The 15,000-nt window shown below is 45.5% G+C and overlaps 1 protein-coding gene across 1 annotated transcript in view; it reads right to left on the bottom strand.

Annotated features, from left to right (window-relative positions):
- Positions 1-2,034: 2,034 nt before the first annotated feature.
- eps8l3a (EPS8-like 3a) overlaps positions 2,035-15,000 on the bottom strand; it is a 17,276-nt gene continuing 4,310 nt past the window's right edge. The window contains exons 13-21 of the mRNA XM_046874533.1: positions 13,511-13,610; positions 13,269-13,395; positions 13,043-13,178; positions 12,910-12,941; positions 11,828-12,806; positions 11,320-11,424; positions 2,885-2,970; positions 2,471-2,603; positions 2,035-2,256 (exon numbers count right to left, since the gene is read on the bottom strand). Coding sequence (XP_046730489.1) covers positions 2,227-2,256; positions 2,471-2,603; positions 2,885-2,970; positions 11,320-11,424; positions 11,828-12,806; positions 12,910-12,941; positions 13,043-13,178; positions 13,269-13,395; positions 13,511-13,610 — 1,728 coding nt within the window. The 3' untranslated portion in view covers positions 2,035-2,226. The remainder of the gene's footprint in view (positions 2,257-2,470; positions 2,604-2,884; positions 2,971-11,319; positions 11,425-11,827; positions 12,807-12,909; positions 12,942-13,042; positions 13,179-13,268; positions 13,396-13,510; positions 13,611-15,000) is intronic.

Here is a 15,000-nt window from a genome sequence, read left to right as displayed (position 1 = left end):
TCTGTCAGTCGTAATTGAATAAAAAATGTATGAATTAAATCCACATGAATATATGAGATTGTGCAGTTTGATACAGATGTGGTTTGTGAGCTCTGACTAGTGACGCTCTCTGACCAATCCAATTAAAGCACGTGAAAATGATGTTATTGGACACCTGCTAGATGGCCTCAGCAACTCGCAATCTTATTCTTTACAGTAACAGTTTCAAGCAACATGGAGTTTATGATAAAGTCCACAGTTCTGACTCTTGTGGCCTTACAGCAGACCTTTGACCTCGGGAATACATAATGTGACGCTGAAATCTGATTGGATAGAAATGTAACCAGACCCAACGTAAACAGATCCTCAGGTACACTGCTCCATGTGCACCTGAGAGAAACGCTAGAAAATGAAGAGAATGGACTATTGGTAATGTTTGGGAATAATTTAATACATATTCATGAACAAAAATACATTAAACATAAGTCAGTGATTATGATAAAATTTAGACCAGAGAAGGACTTACTGATCCTGATGGTCCTTCACTGACTGTTACTACTACTAATAATAATATTTAGGGTTACTCAGTGAGCCACACATGACATTCTGTAGGAGGAAAGATCTCAGTAATGAAGAAGAAATCAGCAGCTGGGGATCAGTGTGTGTGGGGGGGGTGGTGTTAGGGTTTTGGGTTTTCATCAGCTGTGAGCCAAAATCATCAAAATGCAAAGAAATAAACACTTGAAATATATCAGTGTGTGTGTGATGAATCTATATAATATACCAGTTTAAATAAACTCTTTAATGTTAATTTATTGAGATGCAGCTGTATATCTTATCAAAACCAGACGATACACTCAATTAGCTCAGATAACTGAGTGTGTTAAAGAATTAAAAGATTGGATGACTCATAACTTTTTATTATTAAAATCTGATAAGACGGAGATTTTGTTAATCGGCACAAAAACCAGTACACAGAAGCTCCATGTTCTTCCACCTTGCAAGGAAGCTCGTCCATGCGTTCATGACCTCCAGACTGGACTATTGTGTTTGTGTGTTTGTGTGTGTGTGTGTGTGTGTGTGTGTGTGTGTGTGATACATTACTAGGTGGATGTCCTGCATCATTAATAAACAAGCTACAGTTTGTCCAGAATGCAGCAGCCAGAGTTTTCACAAGGCCAAGAACGCAAGCACGAACACACACACACACACGCACGCACGCACGCACGCACACGTGCGTGTGTGTGTGTGTGTGTCGGGGTGGGGTGGGGGGGTGTTCGTTACTCTGCTGCAGTTTACATTTGCAGCATTTAGCAGACGTCCTTATCCAGAGCAATGTACAGTGATTGGTATAACAATGAAATGCAAGAAGAGTATTAATGAGGTAAAACGTGTGTGTGTGTGTGTGTGTGTGTGTGTGTGTGTGTGTGTGTGTGGGGGGGGGGGGGGGTCGAGTGCCTGATGGAGGAGTACAGTATTGCTGCTCAAATATGGAAGCTCAACTCATGTGATATGTGTGGATTAGCAAGAAACAGTGTACTAATGAGTGGCTTTTTACACAAGGTAACAAAAGCACACACTCCCACATACTCTCACACTTCCGCTCCCACACACACCCTGCACACCTTTTCACAGTCTGTTTATGTGTTTGCTTTTGGTGACTCCACCCAACAGGTGAAGACTTCATAGTTGGGGGAGTGGTACAGGCGTGAGGGTCCGCATGGTAACGATATCCGCAGCACCAATGTTCCTGACATTCACCTCGCTTTCCGCCATGAGACTCTGTGTGATGAGCTGCAGCTCCTTACCCATGCCGCACACATACAGGAGGTGGGGCCAAAACATGGGGTTAGGGTTAGAAACTAAAATGAGATACTACAATAACCCTAACTAATGTGTGTGTGTGTGTGTGTGTGTAAGTGTGTAATAGTAGTAGTAATGTAGTAATGGCTTCTTTTTACTTAAGTACATGCAAGTTCAATTTTATACCAGAGTCTTTTAAAACACAAGAGTCTGCACTTCTGTACTCTGTGTGTGTAAGAATCAGACACACTCTGGGTTCTTGTACACTTTATTAGAGTTCAGTGTCACTAGTGTAGATTATTACAGTATAAAGTTCATGGCTCTGTTACAGACTCAGCTCCACATACACACATCCAGCAGTGTTACACTACACACCAGCATACCTGTGTGTGTGTGTGAGTGTGTATAATCATTGTAGTATCTCATCTTCCTCCTTTTGTATTCTCAATTCAGCGGACTCACTTCTTTGGCAAGCTAAACACACACACACACACACACACACACACACACACACACACACACACACACACACACACAGTGAACATGCTGTAGTACTGAATAAAGACTGTGTGGGTGTGATAAACAACAATATTGAATTAATGTAAACAGTGTTTGTGTGTGTGTGTGTGTGTGTGTGTGTGCACGTGTGTGCACGTGTGCATATGTGTGTGCGTGTGTGTACACTCACAGCTAGTGCCGATTTGACATTCTGTAGTTGGTAAAACACTCGCCTTCCTTCTTCTGGACAAACAATCTTCAACTCTTCTAACGTCATTCCCAACAGCATCCCACCACTGAGACCCCCAAGACAGCGCACGGTGCTAATACACACACACACACACACACACACACACACACACACACACACACACACAGACAAAGCGGTGTACAGGCGAGAAAGAGACACAATTAACAGCTGTGCTTAAATCTACTTACTCCACTCACCTGTGTGTGTGTGTGTGTGTGTGTGTGTGTGTGTGTAGAGATGTATGCGCATGTGTTTGTGTAAATAATAAAACTATTACCTGTGTGTGTGTACTGGTGGATGTGCTTATGTGTATTTGTAGGTGTGTGTATGTAGGTGTGTGTGTGTGTGGCTTACATGTTGCCGAACTCTTTGTACTCCAGCCAGGCCTTCACCTCCTCTGGCCGAGACTTCCTGGTCAGGACTGGGTTAGACTCAACCCGCTGTAGGAACAAAGGTGTTTATGTTGTTGATATCAGCATATTGGCTGTAGTGTGTGTGTGTATACACGCTGTAATTGCAACCCTGAGCATGACCTTACTCACACTGCTGCTTGGTTCTTCTTTAAGTTCCAATGTTCTCCTTCACTATCTGTGTGTGAGTGTGTGTTGGGGTGTTGGTATGTAGGGGATTGTGTATGTGGGGAGGATTGTGTGCGTGTGTGGGGGTGGGATTCTGTGTGGGGATTGCGCGTGGTGGGGTGGGTATGTGTGCGCGCGTGGGTGGTTTTCTGTGAGCGCATGGGGTGTGTGCGCTTGTTTGGGGATCGTGTGTGGGGAGGATTGTGTGTGTAATTGCGGATTGTGCGTTGGGGAGTGTGTGAGTGTGTGAGGGTGGGAGATTGTGTGTATGGGAAGGGTTGTGTGTGTTGGGGAGGGATTGTGTGTTCGTGTGTGGGTGAAGTATGTGTGCTCATGAGAGGGTTGTGTGTTTGTGTGTGTGTGTGTGTGGGGGTTGCGAAGGGTGGGATTGGGGATTGTGTCTGGAGCGGATTGTGTGTGTGTATGTTGTTGGGTTGTGTGTATGTGGGGAGGGATTGTGTGTGCATGGGGTGAAGTTTGTGTTTGCACTTATTGGGGATTGTTTGTGGGGAGGATTGTTGTGGGGGTTGTGTGTGTATGTGTGTTTGTGGATCGTGTGTTGGGGAAATGTGCATGGGGGATGGTGTGTGTGTGAATTTGGGGATTGTGTGTGGGGAAGATTATGTGGGGAGTGTGTATGTAAGCGCATGTTTGGGGAGGGATTGTGCGTGTTTTGGGGATTGTGTGTGTTTAGGGATTGTGTGGGGGGAAAGGAGCATGTTTGTCTGGGGGAGATTGTAGGTGTGCGCACGTTTGGGGGATTGTGTGTGTGGGGATTGTGTGTGTCAAATCAAATCAAATCATTTTCACATACATACATACAGAGTATGACATGCAGTGAAATGCTTTTACGACGGTCCGGCATGAGGGAATAGGATGGGGAGAAAATAATACAAAGAAAAAGAAGACTGATAAATACAGTATAAAAACTACCATTGGCCATTTACTGCCATAAGCATTTTTTTAAAAATAAAATATAAGAATATATAGGATATAAGATATATATATATATATATATATATATATATATATATATATATATATATATATATATATATATATATATATATCTTATATCCTATATATTCTTATATTTTATTTAAAAATGCTTATGGCAGTAAACTGTGAACAGTAAACAATAAACAAACAATTTAAGGTGGTTTAGATTGTCCATAAAGTGTCTGTGTGCGGTAAGTCAAGTCAAGTTTATTTGTATAACGCTTTTCACAACAGACATTGTCTCAAAGCAGCTTTACAGAAATCAACAGTGAAGGTGAATGGTGTGTGTTTATCCCTGATGAGCAGCCGTGGCGACTGTGGCAAGGAAAAACTCCCTTAGATGTAATGAGGAAGAAACCTTGAGAGGAACCAGACTCAAAGGGAACCTCATCCTCATTTGAGTGACATCAAGAGTTTGATCATAAAGCTTTCAAAAATACAGAACACTGGAGAGTGAGAACTAACATACATACTAATATAGTACTAGAGTATAAGATTATAATTAAATGTTGTGGTATAAGATATAAAGTGCACTGTGCTGTCCAGAGTTTAAAGTGTCGTGGTGCGAAAGGTGAGATATGTACAGAGAAAGAGTGTGATGATGGAGAGAGTGGGCCAGTTTTTAGATCCTGGGTGTTTCCTGGTTTAAACTCCGAATGGCCTGTGCGAAGAAGCTCCTCCTCATTCTCTCTGTGTTCGCTTTCAGGGAGCGGAAGCGTTTCCCTGAACGCAACAGAGAAAAGAGTCCATTATTGGGATGGCTGAGGACCTTCATAATCTTCCTGGCTCTGGTTCGGCACTGCATGCTGTAGATGTCCTGCAGGTTAGGGAGCTCGGTGTGGATGGTACGTTCAGCTGAACGCACCACCCTCTGGAGGGCTCGCCTGTCCTGCATGGTGCTGTTCCTGAACCAGAAAGTGATGCTACCCGTGAGAGGGTAGTTTAAAGTCCCTTAAGCTTCTCAGATGGTACAGACGCTGCCGGGCCTTCTTCACCAGGGTGTTGGTGTGACAGGACCAAGACAAATCCTGTGTGATGTGAACACCTTGGTACCGGAAACTGTCCACTCTCTCCACTGGAGTCCCGCTGATGTTTATCGGTTGGTATGACCACTCCCGCTTTGTGCTGAAGTCCACGATCAACTCCTTAGTCTTGCTGAAATTCAGGAGAAGGTTGTTCTCCTGGCACCATCTCTCCAGGTTTAACCTTCTGTAGGTAGGCCGTCTCGCCATTGTTGGAGATCAGGCCCACCACAATGTTGTCGTCAGCAAACTCGATGATGGTGGTGGAGTTGGAAGTGGCCACACAGTCATATGTGTACAGTGAGTACAGCAGGGGCTCAGAACACAACCCTGGGGAGCTCCAGTGCTGAGGGTGAGAGTGGATGAAGTGTGTTTTCCCACCCGTATGGCTTGTGGTCTGTCTGTCAGGAAGTTAGAGATCCATTAACACAGCAGCAGGCCAGGACCTCCAATTTAGAGGTGAGTGTGGACGGAATTATGGTGTTAAACAGCATCTTTGTATAATTCCCATTTCTTTGGTCCAGGTGGCTCATCGTGGTGTGGAGGAGCTGAGCAATGGCGTCCTCAGTCGAACGGTTCTGATGGTATGCGAACTGTAGTGGGTCCAGTGTGTCTGGTAGTGAGGCAGTGATGAAGTCTCTGACCAGTCTCTCGAAGCACTTCATCACTACTGAGGTCAGAGCTACAGGGCGATAGTCGTTAAGGCAGGCGGGCTGGTGTTTCTTCGGGACAGGAACAATGGTGGACTGTTTGAAACATGAGGGGACAAAGACTTTTCCAGTGAGAGGTTGAATATCTCAGTGAACATAGGTGCTAGCTGGTCAGCGCAGGCTTTTAGAACCCGACCTGTGATGCTATCTGGTCCTGCTGCCTTCCTGGTATTCACTTTCTTGAATGCCCTCCTCACATCATGCTCCGAGATGGTAAACGTGTTTACCTCTCCGGCTCTCTCGGCGTGCATGCTGGTTGTGCTGCTAGCGCTGCTAGCGTGTTTAGCTGCAGCCTCGAAACGAGCGTAAAAGGTGTTTAGCTCGTCTGCCAGAGAAGCGTCCGCATTCACCATTCTTGTTCTTAGTCCCTGCCACAGGCTCCTAGAGCCACCATGTTAGTGAAGGCAATGTCCGATGCAGTAACATGCTCTGGCCCCATCCCAATGCGACATGGCGATGTAGCCTACAGCAGGTTATGGCCGCTAAACTGCTGGATGTCTGAGTGGTGCTCCAAAAACAGTGTGGGCTTCATTAATGATTGGAGCATTTTTGAGGGCAAGGCTGGCCTGTTAGGGTGGAATGGTATCCATCCCACCCGGGAAGGTGCTGCTCTCATTTCTTGTAGTATAGGTCATAGTCTCAGAACAGCACTAGTTAACAAGTGACTGTCTAGAGCCAAGGCCAGGGAGCAGACAGACAGGCTAAACCGACCGTCTGACCCTAACCCTAACCCCGAGTCGTCACTCAGGATCAAGATTCAGTTGGAATTAATCAGAATGTTATAGGACCCACTCATAGTGGTGGACACACTCTCGATTTGTTGTTAACATTTGGACTAAAAATAAAAAACAGTCATAATTCCAGAGTCTGAAGTTATTTCAGACCATTATCTCATCTCTTTTAAAATCTGCCTCAGTCATTGCATTTCTACCTCACCACGTTACCGTGTTAAGCGTACTTTCACGTCAGCTACAGCAGCACGTTTTATCAATAATCTTCCAGAAATTACGATATTAGATAGATCTCCATCTGAGCCCGCAGCGCTCGACTGGGCCACTGAATACCTAGAATCAATGTTACGTTATGCTCTAGATGATGTAGCTCCCCTTAAGACCAAAATGATCAGGGAGAAAAAATTAGCACAGTGGTATAATGATCATACACACACCTTAAAACAGACCACTCGAAAATTAGAACGTAAGTGGCGTCAAACAAAATTAACAGTATTTTAAATAGCATGGAAGGAGAGCCTCCTAAATTATAGAAAATCTCTTAGTGCTGCTGATCAGCATATTTCTCCACCCTCATAGAAAATAACAAGCATAATCCTAGATTTTTATTCAGCACGGCAGCATAATTAACGGGGAATAAAAGCACTGCACTCACATGCACACCATCAATAGGTAGTAATGATTTCAGGAACTTTTTTCAATAATAAAATTGAAAACATCAGGCAAGAAATCCAGACAATTAATATAAATCCAAATTATTTTACAAGTAACCCTGTAGACAGCAGTGTAATTATAGCAGACAATCAACTACAAAGCTTCCCTCCTATTCATGAGTGACATAATTTCATTAATCGATCTCCTGCATTCTCGATCCCTCGCCTACAAGTTTCTTTAAACAGATAACTCCAGAGGTAATTGAACCTGTTTTAAAAATAATAATATCTTCCATTAGCACTGGTTATGTACCAAATCCTTCAAACTGGCAGTTATCCACCCCATTAAGAAACCTGACCTTGACCCATGTCAGCTGTCCAACTACAGACCAATATCAAATCTCCCCGTTATATCCAAGATTCTAGAAAAGGTTGTAGCACAGCAGCTCTGCTCACACCTACTTAATGACCTACTTGAATAACATTTTTGAAATGTATCAGTCAGGATTTTGGCCTCATCATAGCACAGAGACGGCGCTAGTTAAGGTGGTAAATGACCTGTTATTGGCCTCTGATCAGGGTTTTGTCTCTTTACTTGTTTTGCTCGACCTCAGTGCAGCTTTTCACACCATTGATCACACTATACTACTTGCTAGACTTGAGAACGTTGTTGGAATAAAGGGAACAGCTCTCTCTTGGCTCAGGTATTATTTGACTGATCGTTATTAGTTTGTTGATGTAAATGGTGAGTTCTCCACACTCTCTGAGGTAAAGTTTGGTGTTCCTCAAGGATCTGTCTTAGGCCCTCTGCTTTTCTCTTTATATATGCTGCCTCTTGGTGAAATTATTCATAAACATGGGATTCGCTTCCATTGCTATGCTGATGACACACAGCTGTATATTTCAGCAAAGCCAGATGAGAGAGATCAGCTAAACAATGTTGAGAAGTGTGTAAAGGACATTAGACAGTGGATGCTTGATAACTTCCTTCTGCTTAACTCAGATAAGACGGAAGTACTTTTACTAGGACCACATGCAGCTAGAAGCAAACTTTCCAATTCCATAGCATCTCTGGACGGTGTTTCTATCTCAGTGTGTACAGCAGTCAAAGACCTTGGTGTGATTATTGACCCTAGTCTTTCCTTTGAGGCTCACATGAATAATATTACCAGGATCTCCTTCTTTTTTTAGAAATATTGCTAAAATTAGAAATATGATGTCGTTACAGGATGCAGAAAAACTAGTTCATGCTTTTGTAACATCTAGATTAGACTACTGTAACGCTTTACTGTCTGGGTGTTGGAGTAAGTGCAGAAAGAAGCTTCAGTTAGTTCAGAATGCAGCAGCAAGCGTCCTCACTAGATCTAGAACATATGAGCACATCAGCCCTGTTTTAATTATCTACACTGCTCCCAATTACATCTCACACTGATTATAAAATACTACTACTGATGTATAAAGCACTTAACGCCCTCACGCTGCAGTATCTGAGTGAACTTCTGTACCAGTATGATCCTCCACGCCTACTTAGATCAAAAGGTGCAGGCTATCTGTTCCTCAAATAATGAAGACTCCAGCAGGGGGCAGATCTTTCTCTTATAAAGCCCCACAGTTATGGAACAGCCTTCCAGTGTTCCGGACTCAGACACAGTCTCAGTGTTCAAGTTGAGGTTGAAAACATATTTATTCAGTCAAGCCTTTGATCAGTAGATTTTTTTTCTTAGGTAAAGGCTCAGATCTGGAGGGAACATGGATATAGAGTCATTGGTGAACTGGGATATTTGTATGCTGTCATCCCCTCACATTCACACGTTCACTCTGGTTTGTTGACGGTGGTGTGGTGGGTCGTCTATTATCCCAGAGTTCCCTCATGTCTGTATTACCTTCTGGTTCTCCATTTTAGTTATGCTGCCATAGTGAGTCTTGTCAGAGTCCTCTCTCTCTATCTCGGTCGAGTTAAACTTGCTCCTGAGGCTCCAGTGACCATTGTTTCTGCCCCTCTCCCCTCCGTAGATCTTCCCACTTTGTCTAGGCCTGCCTCTGGATAGTGTTCTCTTCGACTGGAGGCCACTCTGTGCATCTTGGGACGGTTTCTCATCAATGCCTTGGGTGGTTCCATGAAATTCCGGAGTAAGAACGGGCGCTTTGAGGATGGATTGGACTGTAGTTAATGTCAACAGTCTCCTACACTGACTCAGGACTACAGTTTGCTTCTGATCACCATCACTGTACCCCGCAACATCGTATATCTGCTTCAAATGGACATTCGGTGCAACCCAGATGAGGATGGGTTCCCTCTTGAGTCTGGTTCCTCTCAAGGTTTCTTCCTTATGCCATCTCGGGGAGTTTTTCCTTGCCACAGTTGCTCATCAGGGACAAACTTACTTACAAAGAACATATTTACTTTTAATCACCACATTATCTGTGTAAAGCTGCTTTGAGACAATGTTAATTGTTAAAAGCGCTATACAAATAAAAATGAATTGAATTGAACCATGTTGAAACTGTGACTCTAGTTTCCTCCCATAGCACCACTTTGCATCCTTCACCGCTCTGCGAACACTGTAGGACGCAGCCTTGTACTCATCCATGCCCCCGGTGGCGAGCCCCGTGTTGAATCCCACAACCGCTTCCGTAAACATGTTGACGTCATCAGAGCTGCGCCTGAACATGTCCCAGTCTGCGTAATCCAAAGCGTCCTGCAGAGCGGCCACCGATTGGTCAGTCCAGTGCGCGACCTCCCTCTGAACCGGAGCTTCCTGTTTCAGCCTTTGATTGTAAATAGGCATGAGGAAGATGGCGTCCGATTTCCCAAACGGTGGACGTAATTGTGCCTTGTAGCTGTTCTTAAATGTTGTATAACAGTGATCCAGTGTCCTTTCGCCCCTGATGGGGCAGGTGATGTGCTGATAAAAGTTCGGTAGTGCTGGGTTCAGCCATGTCTCGGTGAAGCAGAGAAGATTGCAGTCCCGAATGTCCCTCTGGAACTTGACCCTTGCCCTGAGGTTGTCGAGCTTGTTCTCCAGTGACTGGACGCTGGCTAACAGGATACTAGGTAAGGGAGCGCGGTGTGTGCGTGCCCTCAGCCTGTTCCTGACACCGGCTCGTTTCCCTCGCGGACGCCGGTACGGGTTGCTTCCTTTGTTCTCCCTCAGGATCTCGCTCGTCCAGCATGGGTCCGGGTTTAAAAATGGCAAACGTGCATTGTACACCAATAGATATAAGAGTGTCTCTGTCATATCTAATGATGTTCATCTTGTGTAGATGGAACTGTAACTAATTAAATAAAAGTATAAAATAAACAAAAAAATAAGAAAACTTAGCCGGAGCAGTCGTGACGGCAGCCGACCTCACCGGCGCCATCTTGACACTGTTTGGGGATTGTGTGTGGTTTGGTTTGTGTGTGTGTGAGGGATTTGGTGTATTTGGGGATTATATGTGTTGGGGATTGTGTGTGTGTTTGAGATTGTGTGTGTGTGTGTGTGTGTGTGTGCGTGCGTGCATGGGGGGATTGTGTGTGCGTTGAGGATTGTTTGTGTGGTGGGTGATTGTGTGTATGTGGGGGATTGTGTGTGTGGTGAGGATTGTTTGTGTGGTGGGTGATTGTGTGTGCATGTGGGGGATTGTGTGTATGTGTAGGGGATTGTGTGTGTGTGGAGGTGTGTGTTTTGTTTGGGGATTTTGTGGGGGTGTTTGTGTGGGGATTGTGTGTGTTTGAGGATTTTGTGTGTGTGTGTGTGTGGTGAGGATTGTTTGTGTGGTGGGTGATTGTGTGTGTATGTGGGGGATTGTGTGTATGTGGGGGATTGTGTGTGCGTTGAGGATTGTTTGTGTGGTGGGTGATTGTGTGTGCATGTGGGGGATTGTGTGTATGTGTGTGTGTCTGTGAGCAAGCTCCTGCAGGAACACCACTTAGAAATCTCAGATCATATGGAATTTGTGTTGCTACAAAGAACAGATACGTTCTCTATAGTTGGTTGTTCTCAATTTTGTGGAAACAGTTTGGAGAAGATCCACATACAGGTGTGATGATCAGGGAGGGGATATGCACATACTTTTGGTCATAGTGTGTATTGATATAACAGTATTGTGGCACCTGTGTCTCTTCATCTTCAGTGGACTTCAGAACATTATTGGGAATAAAACCCTCTTCACCACAATCATTTCTCACCTTCCACCAACGCTTAGACATATCTAAAACCTGCACGCACACACACACACACACGAAGAGACAAAGTGGAGTAAACATGAGAAAAAGAGACAATTGTCCTGCTGCAGTTTCTTTAACCCTTATCTCCCCCCTTCTTCCTTACTTCCCCCTCTAATCTCTCTTAACCCCCCCCCATTCTCAATTACTTCCTCTCTAATCTCCCTTACCTACGCCCCCATTCTTAATTACCTACCCCCCATTCTCCCTTACTTCAGGAGCATCACCAACACCTCATTTTCTCACCTTCTACATGTTTAACTAACTTACTAGTCATTACTCTGTGTGTATGTGTGAGTGCGTGCGTGTGTGTGTGTGTGTGTGTGTGTGCGTGTTTACTTGGTCATGCACGGTCAGTACACCCCACTATACAATGCGAATGTTAGCATGATCTCACCTGCACCATCTCGCCCTTCATCACACTGAGTTCTCTGCCATTTCTAGCTCTGAAGTCATACAGCACACGCATGCAGCTTAGTGGCATGTCCTCAGAGCTACACACACACACACAGTCAAAGAGCATGGGATTGACTTGAGATAGAGCAGGAGGTGGTGGAGGAAGTGGAGGAGAAGGAGGAGAAGGTGGTAAAGGAGGAGGTGGTGGAGGAGAAGGAGGAAGAGATGGTAAAGGAAGAGGTAGACGAGGTAAAGAAAGAGGTAGACGAGGTAAAGGGGGAGGTGATGGAGGAGAAGGAGGAGGTAGACAAGGTAAAGGGGGAGGTGGTGGAGGAGAAGGAGGAGGTAGATAAGGTAAAGGTAGAAGTAGAGGTGTTGGAGGAAGTGGAGGAGGTGGTAAAGGAGGAGGTAGATAAGGTAAAGGGAGGTGGTGGAGGAGAAGGTAGATGAGGTAAAGGGAAGGTGGTGGAGGAAGTGGAGAAGGTGGTAAAGGAGGCAGTAGATGAGGTAAACGGAAGGTGGTGGAGCAAGTGGAGAAGGAGGAGGTGGTAAAGAAGAAGGTAGATGAGGTAAAGGGAGCGTGGGGAAGGAAGATGGGGTAAAGGGAGGTGGTGGAGGAAGTGGAGGAAGTAGGAGGAGGTGGTAAATGAGGAGGTAGATGAGGTAAAGAGGGAGGTGGTGGAGGAATTAGAGGAAAAGTAGGAGGTAAATGAGGAGGTAGATGAGGTAAAGGGGAGATGGTAGAGGAAGTGGAGGAGAAGTAGGAGGTAAATGAGGAGGTAGATGAGGTAAAGGGAGGTGGTGGAGGAAGTGGAGGAGAAGGATGAGGAGGTAAAGAAGGAGGTAGATGAGGTAAAGGTGGAGGTGGTGGAGGAGAAGGAGGAGGTATATGAGATAAAGGGGAGGTGGTGGAGGAGAAGGAGGAGGTAGATGAGGTAAAGGTGGTGGAGGAAGTGGAGGAGAAGGAGGAGGAGGTGGTAAGGAGGAGAGAGATGATGTAATTGGGGAAGTGGAGGAGGAAGTGGAGGAGGAGGAGGTATATAAGATAAAGGGAGGCAGAGGAGATGGAAAAGGTGGGTTTACCTGCTATGTGCTCTCTGAAGTGTGTGAAGCCTCTGAAACAAAAACAGCCAGACAGCATTTAATATTTCACTTGGTGTGTGTGTGTGTGTGTGTGTGTGTGTGTGTGTGTGTGTGTGTGTGTGTGTGTGCCTGCCTGTCCTGGGGGGGAATTCTGGCTCGCCTTTTGGTTGAATGTTTTTTGCTCAGTGTGTGTGATCCCAGGTGGCTCCCAACCATCATCAAACACTGGAGTGAAGGTGGGAATATCTTCATTCTCTGGCCACTGAGTCCTGAAACACAGGTGGAGGAGGATAGTGGTGATGATGATGGTGATGATGATGATGATGATGACGGTGGTGATTATGAAGAGTGTGTGGTACCTAGGAATGTTCCAGGCATCTCCTAGAGACTGCCACAGCTGGTCCTCCTCCTGTGTTGCCTCCTCACTCATAAATCGCACACACTCCGGCTCCAACAACGGCACAACAACACACGCTGGGAGATCATCTGCACACGATTCACAAGCTACACACATGCATGCACACACACACACACACACACACACACACACACACACACACACACACACTCAGCGTGACAACGCAGTTGCATTTTTTAGCACCTAATTGGCTCACTTCTGTCTTTACCATTTCTAGTGTGGAGAACAGGCAGTGTGCGAGTTCTGGAGCACTGGGAGACTGAATCTGTCCATTGAGTCTCGCCTGAGGGAGGGGGAGAGGAAGGGGACAGAAAGGGAGTTAGTTTGAGCAGAAGGTCTCAGACACCATGCTGTGAGATGATGATATAAGAGGTGTGAAGGTAAAGCTGGTCATTTTCTCCCAGGAGCGTGAGTGAGACAAAGCTGCTGCAAGTTTCACACATACATCAATCAAACAACCTCCATGTTAGAGTGATCTGCAGCACCTGGTTTTACCCTACACTATTCCCAGATTAAACTTATGGTCCTGCTGTCCCCCACTGCTCAATTTACAGAAGAACCTGGATCTACTTCAGCATTATTGTCAGACTGATCTGTTGAGGTTGCAGTGAATCTCAATAAGATCAAAATCATTATATTAAAACACACATTGATGTTAACACTCAAACCAAAAACTGAACATGTGTTCCTAGAAACCTGACAGTGAGAGGAAGTGAGAGAAGAAGCACATAGAGCTTCTACACCATAAAACCAACATTTATAGAAATAAAAAGTGATGTTCTCTTTCAAACATCTGTTCAGTATCTTACTATGGGAATCGCCTCGGGCGTGACCAATCCTGGAAGCATCAATCACACCAATCACGACAGTGATGCGGGAAGTCCCGCCTCCCTACATACACCGCTGCTGACGGTCCCTGACTCATTCTCGTTCTTTTCCCCGTAAAGATCCTTTTTCAGAAAGCTATCCTCAGCAGATCCTCTAGGGGTGGTCGCTAAACTGTTCACGGGCGAGCCGCCAAGGTACGTCTTCGAGCGCGGCTGCTAATTTGAGGAGAAAATTCACTGTTAAAGCGGATATTCGCTTCTGCTGTTCTTTTCACCTCGCGTTAAGTGAACAGAAAGGTATCGTACGAGACCCGTTTTCGAGAGGCACGTTGTGGTAATCTTGTTCTATCTCCCGGTGTTTGCACCTCCGTTATGGCGACTGCAAGCCCATCCGGTTGCATTGTGGCGGGGAAAGATCCCTCTCGACCATGTGCATGCGGGTCAATGATCTAAGCTAAAGACTCTCATCCCCTGTGCATAGTGTGTTTGGGAGTGAGACATGCACAGGCTGTGCTCGCTATCCCCCCCGAGTGCTGCATGCACTGCTCTCGCTTCCCGTTAAGGGTTCTGGAGCGCCGAATGAGAGTCGCGGCCACGAATAAAGGAGACCCATGTCTCTCTCCGCCGCCCGCCGAAGGGGACGAGGCTGCTTCTCAGGCACAATGTAGATGGGGAGAGCTGATGGACGAAGTGTCTCCTGTCCTTCCTTCGCTCTTTGATTCTAACCCTTTAGTGGGGGACAGGGGTAAGGAAGAGGGAGATAATGAGATTGCTCATTTTTTGGAGGAGGATTTGGAGGATGACGAGGAGGATGTTATCCTTCCTCCTGATCTTCTCTCCAGGCCT

The sequence above is a fragment of the Silurus meridionalis genome, chromosome 19 (assembly GCF_014805685.1).
Source record: "Silurus meridionalis isolate SWU-2019-XX chromosome 19, ASM1480568v1, whole genome shotgun sequence".
In the NCBI taxonomy this organism is placed as follows: Eukaryota; Metazoa; Chordata; class Actinopteri; order Siluriformes; family Siluridae; genus Silurus; species Silurus meridionalis.
Note: the sequence above shows the minus strand (reverse complement) of the source record. Positions and strands in the feature narration are given on the sequence as shown.